General features: G+C 49.4%; 1 protein-coding gene and 1 long non-coding RNA gene across 3 annotated transcripts in view; both read right to left on the reverse strand.

The window, feature by feature from the left end:
• Window positions 1–2,461: 2,461 nt before the first annotated feature.
• Window positions 2,462–24,300, reverse strand: part of Elmod3 (ELMO domain containing 3) — a 37,221-nt gene continuing 15,382 nt past the window's right edge. For both annotated transcript variants that reach the window (XM_013119244.3, XM_005078271.4), the window contains 8 exons: window positions 22,889–22,957; window positions 22,239–22,330; window positions 19,194–19,317; window positions 18,913–19,035; window positions 14,993–15,123; window positions 5,264–5,340; window positions 4,909–5,036; window positions 2,462–3,337 (listed from right to left, as the gene is read on the reverse strand). In XM_013119244.3, the coding sequence (XP_012974698.1) occupies window positions 3,135–3,337; window positions 4,909–5,036; window positions 5,264–5,340; window positions 14,993–15,123; window positions 18,913–19,035; window positions 19,194–19,317; window positions 22,239–22,330; window positions 22,889–22,957 (947 nt within the window). In that variant the 3' untranslated portion in view covers window positions 2,462–3,134. The remainder of the gene's footprint in view (window positions 3,338–4,908; window positions 5,037–5,263; window positions 5,341–14,992; window positions 15,124–18,912; window positions 19,036–19,193; window positions 19,318–22,238; window positions 22,331–22,888; window positions 22,958–24,300) is intronic.
• LOC121136491 lies at window positions 9,688–13,029 on the reverse strand. The gene is made up of 2 exons (XR_005873544.1): window positions 10,902–13,029; window positions 9,688–9,920 (listed from the first exon to the last, which is right to left on the reverse strand). It is a non-coding gene; the product is annotated as an uncharacterized LOC121136491 (long non-coding RNA).

Raw genomic sequence — 24,300 nt, forward strand, 5'->3', positions numbered from 1 at the left:
TATTCACTTGGGCTCATCCCCATTCTGGGGTTGAGTAGAACACAGATGATAATTCCACAGTTTCTGAGAGCCCAGTGCTGCTTCTGCTCGGCCAGGACTCTCAGTGGAGCTGCTGTCCAACCCCCACCATGCCCAGAACCCAATAGGGAGGTGGCACGGTGCCAGACCTCTGCATTGCTGTCAAGCCAGGGTTTAGTTCAAGTCTCACATTCCCAGCTGGGAGAAGGCTGTGGCTGTGGCTGTGGATAGATTTCTGTTCAAGCCAGTATCTCCTCAGATGCCCCAATAAGCACCGTGTGGCAGTTTTAAATGATTACACTCACCCAGCAACAAGGTGCCACCGCCCTTGAGCAGGCCAGCTGCTCTCTCTGGGTTCTGTTTGGCTCATCAGCCCAGGGCCTCTGTGTGTGTGTGTGTGTGTGTGTGTGTGTGTGTGTGTGTGTGTGTGTGTGTGTTCTAAAGTGCCAGTCTAGCTGGGTGGTGGTGGTGTACACCTTTAGTCCAAACACTCAGGAGGCAGAGGCAGAGGCAGGCGGATCTCTGTGAGTTTGAGGCCAGCCTGGTCTACAGAGTGAGTTTCAGGGCAGGCTCCAAAGCTACAGAGAAACCCTGTCTCAGAGAGGGAGGGAGGGAAGAGTGGAGGAGAGAGAGAGAAAGAGAGAGGGAGGGAGGGAGGGAGGGAGGGAGGGAGGGAGGGAGGGAGGGAGGGAGAGAGGGAGAGAGGGAGAGACAGAGGTGCCAGTCTATAGTGGAGAGGCCTTGCTGCTGATCCTTGGTTGGACAGCCCTAGTCCTATTTCTTGCTAATGACATAGTATGGGGTATCAAAGAGGGCAGAGAGCATGTGCTGAGCGGAAGAGAGTAACTGAGCCAGGTATGGTGGAACATGTTTGTAATGCTTACACTTAGGAGATACAGACAGGAGGATCATGAGTTTAGCCTCTGCTACTTAGTGAGTTCAAGGCCACCCTAGGCTATAAGAGACCCTCTCTCAAACAAGCTGGAGAGGCGTGGGGGAACCCCGAAGGGCATGACAAGAGTGGGGAGTCTGGATCAGAGGCAGCTGCCACCCTGAGCCACCCCTCCTGTGTCCTAAGGGTTATTGTGGCTTCTGAGCTGCGACACACTGGATTCTTTTGTCCCACACAAAGCCCAGAAAGTCTAATCAAGTTCATCCTTCTGATGTGAGCTCCTCTGTGGACCCCTCCTCCGTCTCCACTCCCTTGGTTCTCCACCCCAGAGACTTCCCAGCCCTCGACCGACCACACAGGAACACTGCCAGGAGAGAGGATGACATGTGATCACGTGACTCTGCCAGTTTTAGGTTTATGGAGACTTTAAGGTCTCCAGAGGAAGGCGGTTCTCCTTACCCCCAAGAAAAACACAGCTTTTCATCTCCACCCCAACCCCCCCACCAGAATGGATTCTGAGTTATCCTGGAGCTGCAGTACCCTGGTCTAGATGAAGGGCCCCTGCTGGGGGTGTTGGCGCCCTTCCAGCCAGACCCTCCGGGGTCCATGTGGCCTGATGTGCCGGGACCCTGTGCTTCGAGCCGGTAATGCAGAGTCCGCCTTGCAGCTCAGAGCAAGGGAAAGGGACAGTAGGGAAGGAGGCACCCACACTGACATGACCTGGGCTACCTGCCAGTCTCTCCCAGCCCAGCAGCCTTGCTGGCCTCTCTGCTGGTCCCTGAAGATGGGGGCTGGAGGAAGAGTCGTGGTAACAAGGCATTCTAATTGAGACCCTGTGAGTGTGACAGATGATCAACCTCAACCGCAGCGCGTGTCAGGAGCACACTGGGAGGGTGGCCTCTCTGTTAGTGCCATCTCTGGAGTGTGGTCTGAAACAGAAGTAGAGATGGACACAGGCTTCTACAGCCTGGCTTGAGGCAGCCAGAGGGGCACCGCGGGCCTGAGGCTCTAGGGTGGTTAGGTGGGGGACTGGGGTGAGGTTGCAACCTCCAGGAAGTCTGGGGTGGACAACACACTAGTCAACCCTAACAAGACCAATGTGCTCACTGGATAGAGCTTGCAAAAGGTCTCCTGGGCCGGGGCTTGCAAGATGGCTTAACAGGTAAAGAGCTTACCACAAAAACCAGGAGACCTGGTTTTAATCTCCAGAACTTAAAGGTGGAAGGAGAGAATCAACTTCACCAAGCTGTCTTCTGAGCTCCACATGGCATGGCATGTGTGTGCCCCCACACCCCATACAACACACACACACACACACACACAATAATAATAAATAAATAAATAAAAGGATGCCGTCTCCAGGCCTGCTCGTGAGGCCAGGGGAACTCAGACACAGGTAGGCAGGGTGCAGGCAGCCCCTCCATTCCGGGGCTCTGAGGAGTGTGTAGCCCCACTGTTCCCTAGGCGCTAACCTGCCTGGCTCATCTGGCGCCAGACAACGGGGCACAGGAAGACTCTGAAAGAGCAGTTTTGGAAGAAAACACTAGAGACTACAACGATTCCTTTATTCTAAAACTGCTGGTGGGTGAGCGAGTTCCTATTGCCTCTCAGGAAAGGTGTGTGGTCTCCATAGGAGCCCCAGCCTGTGGGCGGTGTGGGTCGAGCACCGTGATAACTAGTCTAGCTAGCCCAGTGCCCATTTTCAGATCACAAACAATGGCGGGCAAAGGAGGTAGGGGGAGGGGGAGAAAGGTGGGAACAAGTGTCCTGAAAATCCTGGTGGCTGAAGGGAGGGGCCAGCCTAACAGTCGCTTTTTCCTGTGTTGTGTTGCCCCCTGCTGGCTGAAGATGTTGTTGCCGCTGGACACTGGGGACAGCGGTTGTGGAGTCAGAATTCTGGCAGCAACTTCCCGGGACTCTGGGTGTGGATGTGTAGACTGTTCAGACGCGGCTGTCCTACACTATGGTCTGTTCACTCCCCCTGGGAATATCGGGAGCCCAGCCCTGTGAACTGGAGCCCAGCTGGGACAACAGAAGACTCCTTGCTTCCAAAGTGGCAAGGAGGTTAACTCTAGCTGCCTGAATGTGCTCTGCGGGTGTGGACACTTAGACTTCACTACCCAGAGGTGGGAGCTTCCTAACCTCACCTGCAGAGGTAGGAAGGGCTCTGTTCTGAGAGCTCCAGCGACCCAGCTGCTTTTCTAGGAATGCTCTCCATGGCGGGTCAGATCAACCCTGTGCTCTCAAAGGAGTGGGACTGTAGGTCACACACGCCTGTGAAGGTGAGATCCTTGGAGTGAGGCCCTTCAGATCCAGAGCACTTCTGTGTCCCCAACAAGGAGGTCTGTCCCTTTGACACCCGGGTCAGGTAGACATCCAGAGTCTTGAGCAGCCGTTTGGGGCTCTTCTTGGCCAACACTTCCAAGTCTGGAACAGAGGAGATCGGGGAAGTGAAGGCTTAGGGGACCCTGGGGGCACAAGGCCTCAGTCCAATGGCTCTGTGCACACCTCCAACCCCTGTCCTTTTAGAGACAAGAGTAAAACAGTCATAGAGCCCAGGGACCACTTCTTCCCTGTGACACAGATCTCAACTCCGCAGAATCAGCCCAATTGCTGGAGCTCGGCTTTCACGTGGTTCAGTTTTTAACATTTTTATTTTATATGTATGAGGTTCTGCTTGGATGTGTGTCTGTCACCACCTATGTGCCTGATGCCAGATGACATCAGAAGAGGGCATCAGATCCCCTGCTGGAGTTTCAGATGGTTGTGAGCCACCATGTGGGTGCTGGGCAGATGCCAGTCCCCTGGAGGAGCAGCCAGTGCTCTTAATGGCAGAGCCACCTCTCCAGCCCTAGCTTTCATGTTTTTGTTTTGTTCTGTCGGAGACAGGTCTCCTGGAGACCCTGGACTTGTGTCTCCTTGTCTCTACCTATTAAGCGCTGAGATTACAGGCTCGTGCCCCCACGCACAGTTGACACGGCACTGGGATTGAGCCAGGCAAATGCTGGCCTAGCATGGTGCCACGTCCCCAGCCCAAACTTTGATTGACCGAGTGTTTTCAAGACTTACTTATTTTTTAAAGTATGGATATAAGTCTGAGTGTGGGTATATGCATGTGTGGACATGTGCATGTGAGCGTGAGTGCCTGCAGAGGTTATGGGACAGGATCTCTCCGGAGCTAGAGTTACAGGCAGATGTGAGCTGTCCAACATGGGTTCTGGGAACCAAGTGGCGTCCTCTGCAAGAGCAGTAGGCCATCTTAACCAGTGGGCCATCTTGTCAGTCCTTTTGTTGTTTTCTGAGACTGGATTTTACTATGTAGCCGAGGCTTGCCTGAAGCTCACGTGTAGACCAGGCTGGCTTTGAACTTACAGAGATCTGCTTGCACTATGCCTATTGAGCTTTTGATTTTCAGCTCAGAAGATGTGGGTTGTTGTTTGATGTGATCATCGAGAACCATGAATGTTCAAGACTGTAATCCCAACACAGGAGAATCGAGGCAGGAGGATTGTAGCCTGGCTACAGTGTGAAACTATCTCAGAAATCTAAACAAAAATAACATTAACAAACAATCATCAGACATATGCAGCCAAAGCCTGTCATGCACACCTGTAATCTTTGCCCGAGACAGGGTTTCTCTGCGTCCAGGACTATTGCCCTGGAACTCACTCTGAAGACCAGGCTATAATCTTTGTATTCAGGAAGCAGAGGCAGATGAATTGCCATAAATTCAAGGCCATTCTGGTCTACACAGCAAGTTCCAGGTGGGCCAGGGCCTTATAGCGAGACTCTGCTTTGACACACAAATAACAAGCAAGGGAACAGAAGTGTATGGACAGAAAGGGAGGGTGTGGTGGCAGAGAAGGGAGAAATAGCAGGCCCCAGGGGTTCTGAGGGGAGGGAAGGAGACAGGGAGGAGAGGGGAGGGGGCAGGAGGAAAGGGAAATGCACTGGTTCTACCCTGCATTCTGAAGACCTGGCCACGGGGAGGTGCCCACCTTTGAGGACAAAGCCTGAGTCTGAGATGGTCCTCTGCTGGGCCCTCCACACACGCGCCAGGTGAAGGAAAGTGGCTGCGTAGAAGCTGTTCACCACCGGGATGACCTTCTGCCTCCGGTTACATTCCCTACAGGACAAAAGAGGTGACCTGCTCAGCCACAGATGAAGCTTACACCAGTGCCCTCCTTCCCAACCTACCCAGCCAGGTCAATCCCCACCCCCATTCCCATTCCCAAGCTCTGGAGGTGAGGCGGCTGCTGCATGGGGATTGTCCAGATGGGACAGCCAGCAGGTGACAGAGCTGTGGAGAATGCCGCATGGGTGGGGATGGACCCGCTCTGCTGGGTCACTCACCTGGAGAGGCACTCCTCCCTCAAGGCCTGGATGGCAATGCGGGTGATGTTCACGGACATCAGACAGAAAGGGAATTGCTGGAAGGGAGGACAAAAGGTCGGTGGCCAGCCAGCTCTGGCCTTACGCATGTCTTCTGCCTCACGTGGCTGGCAGGAGCTGCTGTTTCACGTCGCTGCGGCTTCTCACCTTACATGCCAACACACTTAAGGCTTGGATTCCACATGAGGTCAGTCCAAATGAGTTCTGCACCCAACTCCCTCTTTTTCTCATTTTTAAAAATAAGAACCAGGCTTCACCGATCTCATGCTTGACTTAAATTCTCTTTGTAGCCAAGATCAACCTTGAGCTTCTTAATTATTTATTTAATGTGTATGATACTATGTGTCTGCATGGATGTGTGTGTACCATGTGCATACCTAGTGCCTGAGGAGACTAGAAGAGCATGTTGGGACCCTGGAACTGGAATTACAGAGGTGTGAGCTGCCCTGTGGAGCTGGGAAATGAACCCTTGTCCTCTGGAAGAGCAGCCGTCTCTTGCCTGTAGGGCCATCTCTCCTGCTGCTCTTGAACTCCTTCCTCCACCTGCCAGATACTGGGATTACAGCATGTGCCACCACGTCCGGCTTGTGTGGGGCTGTGGATTAAACCCAGGGCCTCGTGAATGCTAAGCAAGCACTCAACCAACCCAGCTACATCCCATCACCTTTGTGTTTGGACACAGGGTTTCACTATGCAGCCTTGGCTGGGTTGGAACTTGCTAGGTAGACCAGGCTGGCCTCAAACTTGTGTTCCTCCTGGCCACTATTTTTTTTTTCTCATTTTCATTTTCTTCCATGCCTTTCTTTTGGGCTTAAATATTTTTGAATATCAAAGCATCCTTTAAAGCTCAGCTGGTTTCATGTCTCAAGACTCTGGGGTGTGATTCTGGAGTGAGGCGCTGGCTGGGAACCCCTGTGTGGACAACTGGCAGGTGTGGACCCAGTGGCCCAGGCCTCCCACTTCTGAGTCCCTGCTCTGTGCACACACACTGGGCCTCTCAGAACTGCACACTCCTCTGCTGGGGGCGGGGACAGGCAAGGCCACAACACAGTGCTGAGCAGATGCCTCCCGGAAAGCAGGCCAACCACTGTCAGCATCGCTGCACGGTGCCTCCTCACAGGGGACTGACCTGTCCTCACAGGAGACTGACCTGTCCTCACAGGAGACTGACCTGTCCTCACAGCAGACTGACCTGTCCTCACAGGAGACTGACCTGTCCTCACAGGGGACTGACCTGTCCTCACAGCGGACTGACCTGTCCTCACAGCAGACTGACCTGTCCTCACAGGAGACTGACCTGTCCTCACAGGGGACTGACCTGTCCTCACAGCAGACTGACCTGTCCTCACAGGGGACTGACCTGTCCTCACAGGGGACTGACCTGTCCTCACAGGAGACTGACCTGTCCTCACAGCAGACTGACCTGTCCTCACAGGAGACTGACCTGTCCTCACAGGGGACTGACCTGTCCTCACAGGGGACTGACCTGTCCTTCTCCTCACAGGAGACTGACCTCTCCTCACAGGAGACTGACCTGTCCTCACAGCAGACTGACCTGTCCTCACAGGGGACTGACCTGTCCTCACAGCAGACTGACCTGTCCTCACAGCAGACTGACCTGTCCTCACAGCAGACTGACCTGTCCTCACAGCAGACTGACCTGTCCTCACAGCAGACTGACCTGTCCTCACAGGGGACTGACCTGTTCTCACAGGGGACTGACCTTTCCTCACAGGAGACTGACCTGTCCTCACAGCAGACTGACCTGTCCTCACAGGAGACTGACCTGTCTTCACAGGAGACTGACCTGTCCTCACAGAAGACTGACCTGTCCTCACAGCAGACTGACCTGTCCTCACAGCAGACTGACCTGTCCTCACAGCGGACTGACCTGTCCTCACAGGAGACTGACCTGTCCTCACAGGGGACTGACCTGTCCTCACAGCAGACTGACCTGTCCTCACAGGGGACTGACCTGTCCTCACAGGAGACTGACCTGTCCTCACAGGGGACTGACCTGTCCTCACAGCAGACTGACCTGTCCTCACAGGAGACTGACCTGTCCTCACAGCAGACTGACCTGTCCTCACAGGGGACTGACCTGTCCTTACAGCAGACTGACCTGTCCTCACAGGGGACTGACCTGTCCTCACAGGGGACTGACCTGTCCTCACAGGGGACTGACCTGTCCTCACAGCAGACTGACCTGTCCTCACAGGGGACTGACCTGTCCTCACAGGGGACTGACCTTTCCTCACAGGAGACTGACCTGTCCTCACAGCAGACTGACCTGTCCTCACAGGGGACTGACCTGTCCTCACAGCAGACTGACCTGTCCTCACAGGGGACTGACCTGTCCTCACAGGGGACTGACCTTTCCTCACAGCAGACTGACCTGTCCTCACAGCAGACTGACCTGTCCTCACAGCAGACTGACCTGTCCTCATAGGGGACTGACCTGTCCTCACAGGAGACTGACCTGTCCTCACAGGGGACTGACCTGTCCTCACAGGAGACTGACCTGTCCTCACAGCGGACTGACCTGTCCTCACAGCAGACTGACCTGTCCTCACAGGAGACTGACCTGTCCTCACAGCGGACTGACCTGTCCTCACAGGAGACTGACCTGTCCTCACAGGGGACTGACCTGTCCTCACAGCGGACTGACCTGTCCTCACAGGGGACTGACCTGTCCTCACAGGAGACTGACCTGTCCTCACCTCACAGGGGACTTGATCAATTCTCTCTCTCTCTCTCTCTCTCTCCCTCTCTCTCTCCCTCTCTCTCTCCCTCTCTCTCTCCCTCTCTCTCTCTCTCTCTCTCTCTCTCTCTCTCTCTTTCTCTCTCTCTGTCTCTGTCTCTGTCTCTGTCTCTCTCTCTCTCTCTGTCTCTGTCTCTCTCAAGGCAGGTTTCTCTGTGTAGCCCTGGCTGTCCTGGAACTCACTCCACAGACCAGGCTGGCCTCAAACTCAGAGATCCACCAGTTTCTGCCTCCAGAATGCTGGGACTAAAGGTGTGTGACCCCACTGACCTGCTTGAGTTGATTCTTTTTTAGTAGGGGGCATGACAGGCACCTGAGACTTAAGCTTTCTCTTGTTTTTTTTAATTTAAAATTTTTATGTGTATAGGCATGTTGCCTGTATGTATGTCTGTGCACCATTTTTTTAAAGATTTATTTATTATTATACAGCGTTCTGCCTGCATGTATGACCGCAGGCCAGAAGAGGGCACCAGATCTCATTACAGGTGGTTGTGAGTCGCCATGTAACCACATGGCTGGGAATTGAACTCAGAACCTCTGTGACAACAGCCAGGGCTCTTAACCTCTGAACCATCTCTCCAGCCTGTCATTATCATTTTAAAAAAAATATTTAAAATTTTAAGTGTATGAGTATGTTGCCTGTATGTATATCTGTACCATGTGTGCCTGGTAGGTCAAAAGAAGGTGCCATTCTCTTGGTTGCAGTCCCAAGGTGCCCTCTGGGTGCTGGGAATCAATCTGGGTCCTCTGGAAGAGCAGTCAGCGCTCTTACTTGCAGAGTCATCACTCGAGTCCCATAACAAATCTTTTCTTAGTTATATTAACTTGAGTGCATGCATGTGCACATGCAATGGCACGTGTGTGAAGGCACAGTTTGTAGCAATCAGTTTTCTCTTGACTATGTAGTTCCTGGGGATCAAGTCACTGGGCTTGGCAGGAAGGGCCGTTATCTGCTGAGTATCTCAATGGCCCTTAGCCGTCTTTCCAGGAGTAAACAGACACGGCTTCTCGTTGGACATGTCCCATAGACTGGATCTGACCCCATGTTTTGGAGGTCATAGGGTTGGAGGTCCAAGGTCACATTAACTGCTGTGTTTTAAGACGGGGTCTTAGTACGTAGCCCCTCCTGTCCTCGACCTGGGCAGTCCTGACACAGCACAGTTCACAGCGAAACACTGGAATTACTAGTTAGGGGTGGTGGCAGAAGAGGACCACAGTAGGCTAGGAGACACTGGGGGTTCACATGCTAACTCTAGTTCCAGGAAATCTGATCCCTCCAGCTCTGCAGGCAAGGCACTCACACGCACATATACATATATGCATAATTTTAAAAACCAATCTTTTTTAAGTGGATGGGTGAAAATTTGAGGATAAACAGGGTATTTGCATAATTTCAAAGTACTTTTTGTAAGAAGGTTATTAATTGTAAAGGGAAAACAGAAACTCTGTTTAAATGGACATAGACCAGAGAACACCATCTTCACCAAAGCTAGTATCACAGGAATAACACACAGAGACATCCTTGGTACCACACACCCAGCAAAGCACATTACATACATGGTGCCATTTCACCCCAAATGCATACCTCCCATCAAATTTTGAAAAAAAAAGAGACAAACCTAAGTTGAGGGATACTCTACAAAATAGCTCCTTTAATATGTCAAGGTAGTAAAAGACAAAGAACAACTCAGGGTAAAATAAACGCTCCTGCAGACTGGAAGCGATAAAGGAGACACGGGGAGATGTAACGGGATCAGGTGGGAAAGACTGGCGTGGAAGGCGGTGAAACCAGAGCACAGGTTGCTGCAGAGGCCTTAGTCACCTTTGTTTGCACAACAGCCTTATAGTTCCAGGTTACTGGGGAAGAAGAATGAGATATGGCTGCTCTCTCTAACGATCCTTCTGAGTTTTCTGTAAATTTAAAATTGAAGGGACACTGGCCCACATGAACCTGTGGCTCTGGCAGGCCTTGTCCTTCTCCCCCATTCTCTCTGCCTTGCTAAAAACTGTTGGATTACATCCCTAAAGATGCCACCAAGTTCTATTCCTTATTTGGCCAATTCCTCTTCTTGAGGCTGACTACCAAGGTCCAGTAATCAAGAGTTCCCTTTGGTTCAGCTAATTAACATGCCTAATTAAAATGAAATCTCTCATCCTAACACAGGGTTTCCCCCTTTACCTTTATAAACTGCCATTTGCCTATGGGCCACATCTGCCTCCCTCTATCCAGAGGCAGCCCTTTGCCCATCTGGGACAAATATTCCTGCCCCTTTCTCTTGTCCCCTTCCCCTTCTCCCTGTACCTCTATCTTCTTTACCACACACCCTAGACCATTCTCACACAGACCTCCCATTTGCTGCTGTTTTTCTGCCTGAGTCAGAAAGCAGCCACTTTATTGTTTTGCTTTGTTTTTTCGGTGTTTTTTGTTTCTTGTTTTTTCGAGACAGGGTTTCTCTGTATAGCTTTGGAGCCTGTCCTGGCACTCACTCTGTAGATCAGGCCGGCCTTGAACTCACAGAGATCTGCATGCCACTGCCTCTGCCTCCTGAGTGCTGGGATTAAAGGCATGCACCACCACTGCCCAGCTGAAAGCAGTCACTTTAACTTTCTTCCCTACTTAGCAAAGGATCGCTCTGTGAAAACCGGTGTTTGGGTGTGGTTTGTGCCTAATCTGGGGTTTGGAAGGGAATTCCTACTGTGGGAGAGTCCCCTTCAAAAATCATCACAAAATAAAAACTTAAAGTGTACTGGTCAGGAAGCAAAAGCAGGAGGATTAGAAATTCATGGCTAATTATGACTACAGAGTGAGCTTGAGGCCATCGTGGTTTACCACAATACCTGTAAGGGAGCTGGTGAGATGACTCAGCCAGTTTGCCACCAAATCTGAAGATCTGAATTTGATCCCCAGGACCTACATGGCAAAAGGAGAGAATGAACTCCCACAAGATATCTTCTTCTGGTGTACTGTGCATGCATACATGCATGTGTATATAAACACACTCACACACACATTTACACACACATTCATACACACACACACTCTCTCTCTCTCACACACACACACACTCTCTCTCTCACACACACACACAATGTACTTTGATCACATCCCCTCAACAGCCTACTTTACCCCGTTCCCCCAACAAGCCCCCTCCTACTTCCATATCTTTCCTTGATCCCACAGCATTTAATCAGGAGTGCTTGTGCCAGCACAGGTGAGGGGAGCTGACAGTTATTCTTGCCTGTCAACTTGACAAGGTCTAGAATAACCAGAGACAAGCCTCTGAGCTCGTTGGTGAGAGGTTATCTAGATCAGTTAACTGAGGTGGGAAGGCCCACGATAAATATTAGTGATTCCTTGGGCTGGTGGCCTGGACTGGATAAAAAGGAGAAAGTCAGGCCAGCAGCAGCATCCATTATTTTCTGCTCCCTGACTTCAGATACCATGTGACCAACCATCTGAGTCCTTCCTTCCTAAGCTGCTTCGTTAGGTCATTTGTCATAGCAGCAGAAAGGTAACTAAGACACTTCCACTTAATAATTTGAAAATAACAGGGTTAATCTCGTTTTGTTCTGTTTATGTGTTTTGTCTTTTTGAAATGGGGTCTCATGCAGCCCAGGCTGGCCTAGAATGTACTATGTAATTGAGGATGACCTTGAACTACCTGATCCACCACCTGGTCAATACATGATCTCACCACGCTTCATTTTGCTCTTTGCAACTTTTCATGTGGTTACTATAACCCCTTTCCCAGACTCCAGGGTCACCATTGATTTCCTGCACTCCGAGCCCAATAAAGCTCGGTGTGACCCTGGTCTGTCCGTATCTTTTACCTTTCCCCTACTTCCCAAATGTGCCCCTGTGCTTCTGGCACAACTGTTGTACCCGATGTGTGATGCTTGTGCCATGATAATAAGCTTCCAATTACCAGCAAATGTTCCCATGAGTAAATATTCACTCTATTTGTGGACCTGGCACTCTGCTGGGGACATAGTTTCCAGGCAGCGCTGGGAAGCACTGATGGTCATTTCCTATCCTTGGGGCTGGAGTATGTGTGTATGGGGAAGGGTGGATACAGCCTGCTTTTAAATCATCCTCCCCATTTCCTCTACCGGCTTCTGGGTCACCATGTAGCTGAGGATGACCCTGGCTTGTGGTCACCGCACCTCTCCCTCGGGAGTGCTGGAATGACAGGTTTGTGCTGATGATTGAACACAAGGCCTGTGTACTAGGCAGGCACTCTACCAACTGAGCCACAATCCCAGTACCTGCCCCCTTTTGAGACAGGGGTTTACTATGTCACCCTGGCTAACTTAGGTCTCTCTCTGTATAGACCAGGGTGGCCTTGAACTCACAACAGACCCATCTTCCCCTGACTCCCAGAGTACTGGGATTAAAGGTATGAGCTATTACACTCAGTTAAATCTTTTTTTTTTCTCCTTTTTTCTTAAAACAGGGTGTCTTGTAACCCAGGGCTGGCCTTGAACTTGCTATGATGCTTAGGATGACCTTGAATTTACAGGATACCTGGGATCCTGTAATATAATTATATTGGTAAACTGTCACGTGCTGTTTGTCCATGTTGAGAGCTGACTCTTGGGAACAAGAGTCCACTTGTCCCAGACTCAAGCCTGTTTATCTCAAGTGTCCTCCAAGACTCTTTGTCCTGGGGCAGGCTGACCTCAGCCTTGTAAGAGGGGGAGGGAGGAGAGCAGCAAACAGCTAAGGGCATTAAAGACACTTCCCCTTTGAGACCAGCTAGGAGGAAAACCATTTCCAACAGGGTTACTATTTTTTAGCCCATGGCATACAACTTCCAGTGGGAACGAGGTACTGGAAGCTCCCCATGGAGAGACACTGCTCTGCCCAGAGCTCTCTCATTTCAGCATGTGGATGTGAGCAGGGTTTCCCTCATTGGTCTTGTGGGATGTGGTAACTGCCTGATTTATTCATGTCTGCTACTTGATATTTATTCTCTCCCTCCTTCCCTCTCTCCCTCCCTCCCTCCCTCTCCCCCTCCCTCCCTCCCTCCGTCTCTCCCCGCTCTCTCTGTCTATCTCTCTGTCTTTTGAGACAGGGTTTCTCTGTGTAGCCCTGGCTGTCCTGGAACTCACTTTGTAGACCAGGCTGGCCTTGAACCCACAGAGATCTGCCTGCCTCTGCCTTCTGAGTGCTGGGATTAAAGGCATGAGCCACCATGCCTCTTTTTCCCCCCAGTTGTTCTTAGTTTAAAAAAAAAATCACTGACTTCCTCCTTGTTCAAAATCCCAACCCCGTGTTCATTCCATCAAAAAGCAGTTTGCTTCTTCTCTTAGACACACGAGTCTTACTTTATTTCACCTCCTCTGAAATTTCCCAGTTCCCACTCACTGCCTCCCCCAGCTTGGATGATCATAAGGGACCTCCTTAGAGCCGGCTCTTCACCTAGCGGCTGGTGAGATCCCTGTGAGGGGGCACATGTCACTGAGCTGCTCAAAGCTTTGCAGTTATTCCTGATGCAACACAGGCATCCATGTGACTGACAGGACCTACTACCTGTCTGTTCCTTGGCGGCTTCTTCTCCCACTCTGCCATGCTCCCTCTACTCACTCCCAGCATGTTCCCTTTCTTGTGACCTTTGCTTCCGATGTCCCCTCTGCCTGGGACACCAGGCACCCTAGGCTTGACTAACATTGACTAGTCCTTCTAGACTCAGTTTACCTCCTGAGAATTAAACACATGTCCCTACCTTACCCACCCACTTTCCTCACCTTCTAATGAATTCTGGAATTCATTTAGTACAGTATCTTGCCATCCTGCTGGAAGGATCCTAGACTGCTTTGTTCTCTAACACATCCCAAGCATCATGAAAACGAGGGGGGGAGTGGGTGGGGATGTGGAAGACATCTTTGCTCTTCGTTCACTAATGAATGAATAAATTTCTAGCCCTGGGAATTTGGGTAGACAGATGGGAGGAAACAAGCCACCTCTGTTTTCTTTTGGAGTGAATACTACCTTTCACTACATGGGAAAATGATCAAACCTATCCCCAAAGGGCAGGAGATACTAAGGGGCAACCAACGCCATCACTGAGCCGATGGTTAAGACCAGGGGTCATCCCAAAACTAACCCTATGCCTTCAGAGTTGAAAATAACTCCCAACACTGGAAGCAGCAAACTCTCTGCGTGCCTAATGAATACAGTCATGGACGACAGGATATTCCCTTGGGCCAGCTACAGTCATGACAGTTAATGCTGACAAGTGGCCAGTGTCTGGAGTCACCTGGGGTATGGGCCATCGGGCATGCTACCTACAGATGACCTTGATTATGTTGTTGACATGGAGACACACGTCTTAATTGTGGGCAGGGAATCTGGGTCCACATGAAATGGACAAAGTGAGCTGTACACTAAGTCTTCTTTCAGTTCTTGCTGTTTCTTGACTGTGGTGCAGTATGACGAGCTCCTGCTGCTGTGACTCCCTGGCATTGACAAACTATAACACCAAACTGTAAGCAAAAACAAACCCTTCCCCAGGAGGCAGAGGCAGGTGGATCTCTGTGAGTTAGACCAGCCTGCTCTAAGAATGAGCTTCAGGACAGCCAGGGCTACACAGAGAAACCCTATCTTGAAAAACCAATCAAACAAACAAACAAACAAGCCCCTTTCTTCCTCAGTAGCTCTTGTCAGAGTACTTTACCACAGCAACAGAAAAGAAGTGAAAACAAGTCTTCATGATTTCCATCCAGCAGATGAGGAAATGAGGGCTCTGGGTGGCTGAGGGTTTGCTGAAGACCTACAGCTAATGAATGGTGGAGCTCAGATTCTAAGGCATCGGACAGAGGAGTCACTCCTGGTTCGTCTCCACCATCCTGACACTGAACTATGCAGTCCCAGCTGCTCGGGTCCTCATTCCACAGCCTTCCCCTCTGTCTTCCCACCAGAACCCTACCTGGATATGGTGATGAGACAGGCGGAAGATCTCCTGGGCCATCAGCAAAGTCTTTGAGTCCATTACTAGATACAGCAGGTGCAGAAGGGCAAGGAAGCCTGCCCCCCTCAGGTCTGTAGCTGGATTTGCTCCTGTGGCAGAAACCAGGGTGTGACAGTAAGTCAGGATGGAGGATGCCTGGATCCCTTGAGCTCCCATGACATGGCTGGAAAACACAGCCCATTTCCAGACTCACCCCTGATGGCTCGATGGAACCAAACAAGCCCATCCTTCAGCACTCAGGTCTGCTCTAGCAGAAGTCTTCATTCCCACAGTTTTCTGCAGTCATTTCCCCATACAACTACCAGCATGCTCCTCACAGAGACAGGGGCTGGGATGTAGCTTAGCAGGCAGAGTGATTGACTACTATACACGAGGCCCTGGGTACCAACCCAGCATAGTATACCTGGACATGTTTGTCAACACTCCTGTCATCCCAGCACTTGGGAGGTAGAGGCAGGAGGATGAGACATTCAAGGTCATCCTTGTATAGCAAGTCCAAGGCCAGCAGAGAGACCATCTCCAGAAGGAAAAAAGAGGAAGAAAAACTCAAGCTGATCCAGGACTGTCTTTTATCCTCTGTCTCCAGCATGTTATGACACAGTAAGAAGGCCCTCAACAGACACCAAGGAGATTTTGTAACCATGCTCTCAGACTTCACAGCCCTCAGAATCATGAGTCAAAGAAGTTTCTAATTTCTATACATTACCCAGCCTTAAGGATTTTGTGATAGCAACAGAAAACAGACTAAGAGCAGACCAAGAAGGCCCCAGGAAAGCTGGCTCTCTCTAGCCAAAGGGATAGGAGAAGGGCAGCTAGCTAGTAAGACACATCCAACTGAGATTACAGGTAATCTACTCCAACCAAACACTAAGGAGATACATGTATCTTTGGAGAGGGGAGTGTCTTGGGGTCTCTGGGCAGGCTCGGTGCACATGAGAGGGGTCCATGAAAGCAGAAGGAGGTAGAAACATAGCTAGAGAAAGGTGAGGAGCAAGCTCAGGGATGCTGCTTCTGCCTGTGACGAAAGAGGTCTGTAGGAAGTTTCTAGAAGCTCAAAGGATTTTCTCCCAGGCCCCCTGCAGTGAAGTTAGTACTACTGGCCTCCTGGTCTTCTCACTAAGTCCTGTCAGACTGGGCCACAGAACTAGAAGATAACAGCTTGTTCTAAGTCACTCTCTTCATGGCTGAGACAGGTTCTTGTGGAGTCTAACCTGCTATGTACTGTAGCTAAGCATGACCTTAAATTCTGACCCACGGCCTCCACTTCTGCAGGCTGGAAGTGTGCAAAACTCTTCTTTCTTTTCTTCTTTTTTTTTTTGTCTCTTTTGTTTGTTTTGTTTTTAGAGACAGGGCTTCTCTGTGTAGTCCTAGCTGTCCTGGAACTTGATCTGTAGACCAGGCTCACCTCAAACTCACAGAGACCCACTTGCCTCTACCTCCTGAGCACTGAGACTAAAGGCATGTGCCACCACCACCCTGAGAAACTATGCCATTTTATGGGGTTCTGGGGATTGAACACTCTAATAACTGAACTACACATCTCTTGGTCAGTGGAAATCTGTTATTGCGACTACAGAAAACTATGGCAGCCCTGGTTAGCCTAGAACTCTATGTAGAACTCAAACTCACAGAGATCTGCTGGCTTATGGCTTCTGGGTGCTGGGATTAAAGGTGTGTACCGTCCTACAATATAGTTTCTTATTCTTTACAGATGTAATGATAGGATTGTGGGGAAATTTGTATAGGGCTGAGGATGCTGCTCAGTGGATAGACTGCTTATCTGGCATGAAAAAAAGCCGTGGGCTGGATGTTCAGCACTGTATAAAGTGGGCATGGTGGGACTACCAGCTAGGGAGGGGAAGCAGGAGGACCAAAACTCAAGGTCATGCTCAGCTATCGTCTGAGAATGGGAGTCTCCTAGGCTATACGAGACCCTGTATCAAAAAAAAAAAGAGCATAATCCAAGAGCAAGTGAAGTAATTGTTTCAATTTACAATAGCTATAATACAATTTTCATTAAAAAGAGGAAAGAACACAAGCAAACCCGACTGAAATGACATCACTCTGTGTATTCCATCTCACACACAAAAGTGCTTCCTAACAGATGGCAGAGCTCCAAGAGACATGTGCTCCGTTGCTGGTGGCCGCGTCAGGTGAGCAGCAGGTGACAGCCCACCAGGAAGCAAGGCACTGATGGGTGAGTCTCAGATAGACCAGGTCCCAAGACCTTCGGCTCCAGAATGTCTCTTGCTACTGCTGTGCCTTTACATGTTTGCCACTGCCATTTTCGCTGGTGTCAGCAATGGTGTGAATGGATATGGGAGGATCCACACTGCCTTTAATGAAGTGTGGTTATCTCATGGAAATATCACATTCTACTGGGCATTTTCACCTGTGGGTTATTATGAAGATGATTTTCTCCTAAGCTGTACTGTTTAACTGGAGTAATGGTTTTATACAATAATAGGGTTAGTTTAAATAGAATTTTGATGATTGAGGGTCTTTAGTAAATATAATATAATAAATATAATAAGGGATTGTCATAGAGGTTAGTGGAAAAGCTAGTATAGGTAAAAGCAAGATACAGTGTTGCCCCCACGCCTAATAAAGCAGGGGCTGCAGAGGATAGAAAATAAGAACAAGGAAGTGTCACACGGCTAGTACACATGAGTTCGCTGAGGAGCGTATAGACTGTAGCTTAGATTAATGATTAAGAAAAACAACTGAGCTCCAGAAGCTTAGATAGCTCAAGTTCTTTTAATCTTAATGTTGAGAGGCGTGTTCACAGGTTTCAGTGTGCACCATAGCTAAAACAAAGCTTTAGATATGACTTAAGGTTAAGTTTAGTTAAAATGCTTTTGTTAATAGCTTTGAGGTGAAATACCTTGGGAAACTAAAGTTTGGGAAACTAAAGTTTAGAAAGGCACATAGTTGAGTGAGGGACTCATTCAGAACAAGAACAGAGCAGCCCAATTATTATTGGCTGACTTGCCATTCTTGTTAGAATGGGTTGGTGATTAAAGATGATGATTAATTCCTTGTACCAATTTCTGCCCTCAGTTTCTTGATATAAAAACTGTTGATAAGTGGGTGTGTACCCTGAGGACTTAAAGTAGAGATGACCGATTGTTTTTCACATATAAAAGTTTAGGTTTGGGATTCCTTTAAAATTCCTTATAAGACACCTTTTGAGATAAGTAAAGAAGCAATTGATCCTTTCATTGCAACTGCAAACTGCAGTCTGCTAGTAAAAGACATGGCCGAGGAAAATATCTTGCTAGCTTACACTCTGTACTCTATACAAGCTGCTTAGATATGGATGTATGTGGGTTCTTGGGATAACTGTTTCTCTTCTATAACATGTAGGATATTTAATCACATAAGGGAAATGAAAAACACGTTCTTTACATGTGTTCACTTGGAAAATGAATGCAGCCACATTCTATTGCCTGAAAGATTTTGCTGGGATATGTAAGCTGTAAAGGCAAATATAGACATGAAAAAGAGAGAACAGAGAAAGTACCTTGGTGTGTGTGTGTGTGTGTGTGTGTGTGTGTGTGTGTGTGTGTTTCCCCTTTTACCCCAGAGAGTTAAGTTTAGTCTTCCTCACCAGCCCCTGAGAATTAAGTTTATTTCCTCAGACAAGAAAGTCTAGCTGAGTGACAGTCTGCCGACTCTGCTGGTTCACCCTCAAACCCTGAGCTGCTGGGGCCGGGCCTCATGGCAGCTGTACTCTGCCTTCTCTTCCCCTTGGCCATGCTCGGCACACTCCTGTGTGCTGCCCCTGGGGCCCCGCCTTCTCTTGTACCCTTCTAGATGTTCCTCGTTTCTCCCTCTGGAATCTGGAATCAATCAGACAAGGAAAGCAAGACACTCACCCTGGAAGCCCAGATCTTCCCAGTGGTCTCCATGAAGGGCACAGTCGAACTTGGAGCCAGTCAGCTTCTTGTAGATGGTCTGGAGCACTCGACCATGCATCGGGTCTTGGCTGTCCAGGCCACCTGCCCCAAAACACATAAACATTTTCTGCTCGGTTGTCCCTAAGAAGAAACCAGTGCTTCCCAGAGAATGGGAAAATGAACTATGTTTGAGCCATGTTACTTCAGTCCAAATAGGCAAGAGCCTCAGCATGCGCCCTGGGGCTGCCCCTAGCACTCACACTGAGCAATGGTGAGGACTAAGTCTCTTTCTTCCCGAAGGCCCTGGTGCAGCTTGGGCGGCCCGAAGAGGCAATGCCGGAGGGCGGCGAGCCCGGTCCTTCGAATAGTTGGCTGGATTCTTTTCTGGGAAGAAAAGCACAGACAATCTACTAGAACTTTTACCAAACAGGGACTGTCCCAGCAGTTAGTGTTTGGGCCAGGAAAAGGAGTCAGAAGCCATGAGAGGGGCAGCAGTAGAACCGCAGAGACAGGTACTTCCAGCTCCCAGATTCTGTGCAAGGGTTCTTAGGCAGACATCTGCAGCCAACTCTGCATTTGGACTCTTGGACTTTTCCAGGACCAGCTATTGATGACCAGGGAGGCTCAGCTGTGGCCACATGGAATCTCAGATATGGTCAGGCAGAAGGCAGACTAGCATCCTCAGCAAGGTTGTATCTGTTCTTCACACGGCAATCTGGTTCTCTGAGGACATGAATTCCAAAATTTAGCTCTTTCTCCACTTCCATGATGCCAGGGCCACTGGGCATTCATGAGTTAGATGTCCCTTCTAAACTACTCATGCTGGCTCCCAAGTCAGAGCCACCACTGCCTGCCTTACAAGGTTCTGGGCTTTGGCATCTTCTGGCCTTCTATATCAGTGTCTGTCTCTTTAGTCTCTCTCATGATCCAGGCTTTAAGGTGAATAACCAAAACCGCATTCTGCCAAACTTACTACAGGCCACTCAAGACACCCCACAAAACCCTCAGTGTGCTTATTCACCTAATACTTGTAGGGAAAAAGGGCCAGCCAAAGAAACACACCCTGAGCAGGGCCAAAGAAACACACTTTCAGAATCAGTGAAAGAAACACACCCTGGCCCTAAAATTAGAGCCAAAAGGCCAAAAAGGACCAGTGAAAGAAACACACTTTGGCCCTGAAACCAGAGCCAAATCTGACCCTGAACCTGAACAGAAAACCAACCAATCCCTGAGCATGAGATCTAGCCAATCTGAGCTCAGGGATTGAATGCTGGCTAATCCCCACCCTGGAAATCTCCCTGGAAAAACTCTGCCTCTAAGAAGCTCTATATAAACCCTGTGCCTGTTCAGCTTGTGGTTACGGGGTTGTCTCCTTCCACCCTGGCAGAAACAGCCACAGCAGCCACTCTCCTGGGTTCTTCCTTCCCAGTAAATCTCTTGAATGAGGTTTGGATGAGACCTTTCTTTGTCGGAATGGAGCAGAGGTGAGAAGTAACAACTCTTCCCTGGAGCCAGGAGCCGGAGCAGATTCTATGAGGAGACCTGCCCCTAGCAAAGCAGAGTTGTTACACTACACTCCAGGGGACTGGAGTCGAACTATAACAACTTTGCTGGGGAAGCCCTCCCATGCTGGAGCAGAGTTGATACACTGGGGAAGCCTTTCCCTGGAGCAGGGCTGTATATACCATGGCTCCCAAGTGCCAGAATACTTTTCCATCCCACCTGTAACTCTCAGTATTCTGTGGCTCCCAAGTGCCAGAATACTTTTCCATCCCACCTGTAACTCTCAGTATTCTGTGGCTCCCATCCCATGTGCCAGAATACCTTTCCATTTGAGCCACTGTAATGCTTACAATACTCTTTTTTTCCCAATTCCACTTTATTATTAGTGTGTGTGTACATGATGTTCATGAGGGGCATGCATGTCATCACTCATGTGTAGAGGTCAGATCTCTCTTCCCACTTTCCCATGGGTTCTGGGGATCAAGCTCAGGCCATGAAGCTTGCATGGCAAAAGCTTTATTTACTCTCTGAGTCATCTTACTGCCCCATAAAACTTTTTAGGTTTTCTTGATTTTTCAAGACAGAGTTTCTCTGGGTAGCCCTGGCTGTCCTGGAACGCTCTCTGTAGACCAGGATGACCTGGAACTCAGAGATCTGTTTGCCTAGACCTTGCAAGTGCTGAGACTAAAGGTATGCACCACCATTGCCTAGCTCCCACATAACTTTTTTGAGACAAGGTTTCTCTATGTAGCTCAGGCTGGCCTTGAACTTATGGTCTTCCCGCCTCAGCCTCCTGAATGCTAGAATTACAGATGTGTGCCATCATATTTAGTACCCTCATCTTTTTAAAAAAAAAAAATGTGTATGAGTGTTTTGCTCGAATGTATGTCTGTGCACCATGCGCATGCCTGGTGCCTGAGGTAGTCAGAAGACAGTGTTGAATCCCTGGCCCTGAAGTAATGGATGATTGTAAGTACAGGTTTTGGGAATTAAACCGGAGTCCTCTGCAAAAAACGAGTGCTCTTAACTGCTAAGCCATCTCTTTTTCCAACCCCCACCATCTTTCCTAAATTATATCAGGTGTGGTAGTGCATGTGCATAACACCAATACTTGAGGGGCAAAGAAGGAGGGTCGCCTTGAGTTACCACCAGTCCTGGCAACATAGTGGATACTAGTTCAGTCAGGGCTACATAACAAGATTCCGTTTCAAAACTACACAAATTTAATTAAAATCCCAAACATCTCCTACAGGGAATTCGCCTTCATTTGCCATGAATCATTACTACTCTCTCCCTAGTCAGCCTGTCTTGCCTACCCAGGAGATAGCTGCAAATGTCCTGAGTCACAGGGCTGCAAGAGCTCCTCAGGCTCAGTCCCACAAAGGCTAGCAGGGCCCTACACACTTTTCTGAGATGGCTCATGGGTTAATAAGAGCACTTGTTGTTCTTCCAAAGTCCTGGGTTTGGTTCCTAGCATGGACATCACATCAGGTGACTCACAACTATCTGCTCCAGAGGACCTTAAGAGCCTCTGGTCACCACTGGGCACCTGTACACACAAAATCCATCAATCAGTCATGGGTTCTTAGCTTGGAGCACATGCTGTAGCTGGCCATAAGCATGAGGCAACTTTCCTGCCTCTGTCTCTCTAATGCTGGGATTATAGGTGTGAGTCACCAAATCTGGTCCTTTGGCTATCTGAGATCCTGTACCTCAAGCTTTCTTAGGTGAGAAAGGATCAGTGCCCAGCAAGCTTACGAAGTAGGAGCGCCCTGGATGCCCACACTTTCCTACAGCTATACCTTGAAGGAGGAGAGGTCCAGGGTCTGGAAGTGCTGCAGGGCCTCGCTGAAGGAGATGAGCTGGCCAGGCTGCTGGGAGCTGACCCCACTCTCTAGGTAGAAAGAGAAGACACCTGAGGATTTGGGATAGTAGCTGTCCACTGGTTGTCACCTCTAAACCAACCACTGGCTACCAACTTGTCACCAACAATAAAGGTGGTGGCTGGTGCCACTTCACTGTGGCACCTCTCCTGAGCTTGCGTGAGACCCAGATGGTCTCCACCCTTTTACAGCTCCATCTAAATGCGTCAGAAAGGGACTTAAGGTAATTCTCCCCAGCTTTCAGAGACTGCCAACAGATGGCTGCTATGGGCCCCTCACTGCCTGACTCCATCCCTAACCCCTTCAGGGCCTAACCCTGACCAAGGCCCTCTTGTCTTCCCTCAGTGCTGGGTGGAGGGTGGACAGCCATGGCAGGCTTGCCGTGAGGTGTTCCTTCCCTACTTCATGTAATAGGGTATCATTTCAGGATCTGTGGAAGAGACTATCCATGTCACATAACTAAAACGAGACCATTCAAGGACTAAGCTTCTAATCCCAGTTACAGCCGCACTGGCTGGCATGTGGGTTCTGCTGGAAGCTGTGCTGGACAGCGCCATTTCCACATTTACCTGGGTCTGGATGGATGGTGTCCACCATGTCCCATTCTTCCTGGGCTCTGAGCACCTCCGGGTTTACAACTGCAACAGCGAAAAAAGGAGTCTCTGTGAGATCTGGGACTGTAAGGCCACTCTCACACAGCCCCTCCCTCCAAACCACAACTGTCTTCTGATCAAATGGACTTCAGGAGGTGGTAAGGATTACATCATGTTGTCATGTCTGAATCCTGGTGGCTTCATTAGAGACCAGGAAGAGAAAAGGAAGTGCTTAGGCATTGCAGAGCCAGAGAAAAAGGGTATGGGGAACACCATGCTCAAAGGGATTTCCAGGGAGGTCAAAGGGGATAGGGAGCACCACACCCACAGGAGTCCCCAGGGATGCCTCAGCACAAGAGCAAAGAGCAATGGAAAACTGAGTATCGAGACAGGGTTTGTCTGTGGTTTTGGAGGCTGTCCTAGAACTAGCTCTTGTAGACCAGGCTGGTCTCAAACTCACAGAGATCCACTTGCCTCTGCCTCCCGAGTGCTGGCATTAAAGGTGTGTGCCACCACCGCCCAGCTCTGAAGGAACAATCTTAAAAGTCAGGTTTCTGGGCTTGGGATGTGGCTCATCTGGTAGAGTACTTGCCTAACATTAACATGCAGAAAGCCCTTGGTTCAATCCCTAATACTGCCCATACCAGGAACAGTGGTGAACACCTGGAATCCCAGTGTGCGAGAGCTAGAAAACCAGAAGGCAGTTGAGGATACAGGAGACCCTGTCTTTAAAATACTAATAACTCAAAATAAAATATGCTATTTCCCCAGGTGGTGGTGGTGCATGTCTTTAATCCCAGCACTCGTAGGCAGAGGTAGGCAGATCTCTGTGAGTTCAAGGCCAGCCTGGTCTACAGGGTAAGTTCCAGGACAACTGGAGCTACACAGAGAAACCTTGTCTCCAAAAACCAAAACTAAACCAAAACAAAGAAGCAAAAAGACTGAAAATAATACTAAACAAGTCATTGCTCAGTCTGCCATAGTCAAACCTTTTAGTCTATCATGAGTATTCATGATTTTCAGTCACCTTGTGCAAACAGGTCTGGGGCTTGGGTGTATCTTTTGTCCTCTCCAGAAGACTTCATTTTGACTTTTATGAAAATTACAATTCATACAATTTAAAAAATGCCAGGCATGGTGTTGCATATCTTTAATTTTAGCACTTGGGAGGTGGAGGCAGAGGCAGGCAGATCTCAATGAGTTTGAGGCCAGCCTGGTCTACTTAGACTCTGTCTCAAAACAAAACAGAAGAGACATTGTGTATGTAACCTCTCTTTTGTCATGTGATACCCTGCACCAATTTGGGACTCCAACATCAGGTAGGACACCAGATGCAGTCCCTTCTGAACTTCAATGAAACTCAGGTTGTCTGTTTGTTTTTTTAAGGT

The sequence above is a fragment of the Mesocricetus auratus genome, unplaced genomic scaffold (assembly GCF_017639785.1).
Source record: "Mesocricetus auratus isolate SY011 unplaced genomic scaffold, BCM_Maur_2.0 Super-Scaffold_100676, whole genome shotgun sequence".
Classification (NCBI taxonomy): domain Eukaryota; kingdom Metazoa; phylum Chordata; class Mammalia; order Rodentia; family Cricetidae; genus Mesocricetus; species Mesocricetus auratus.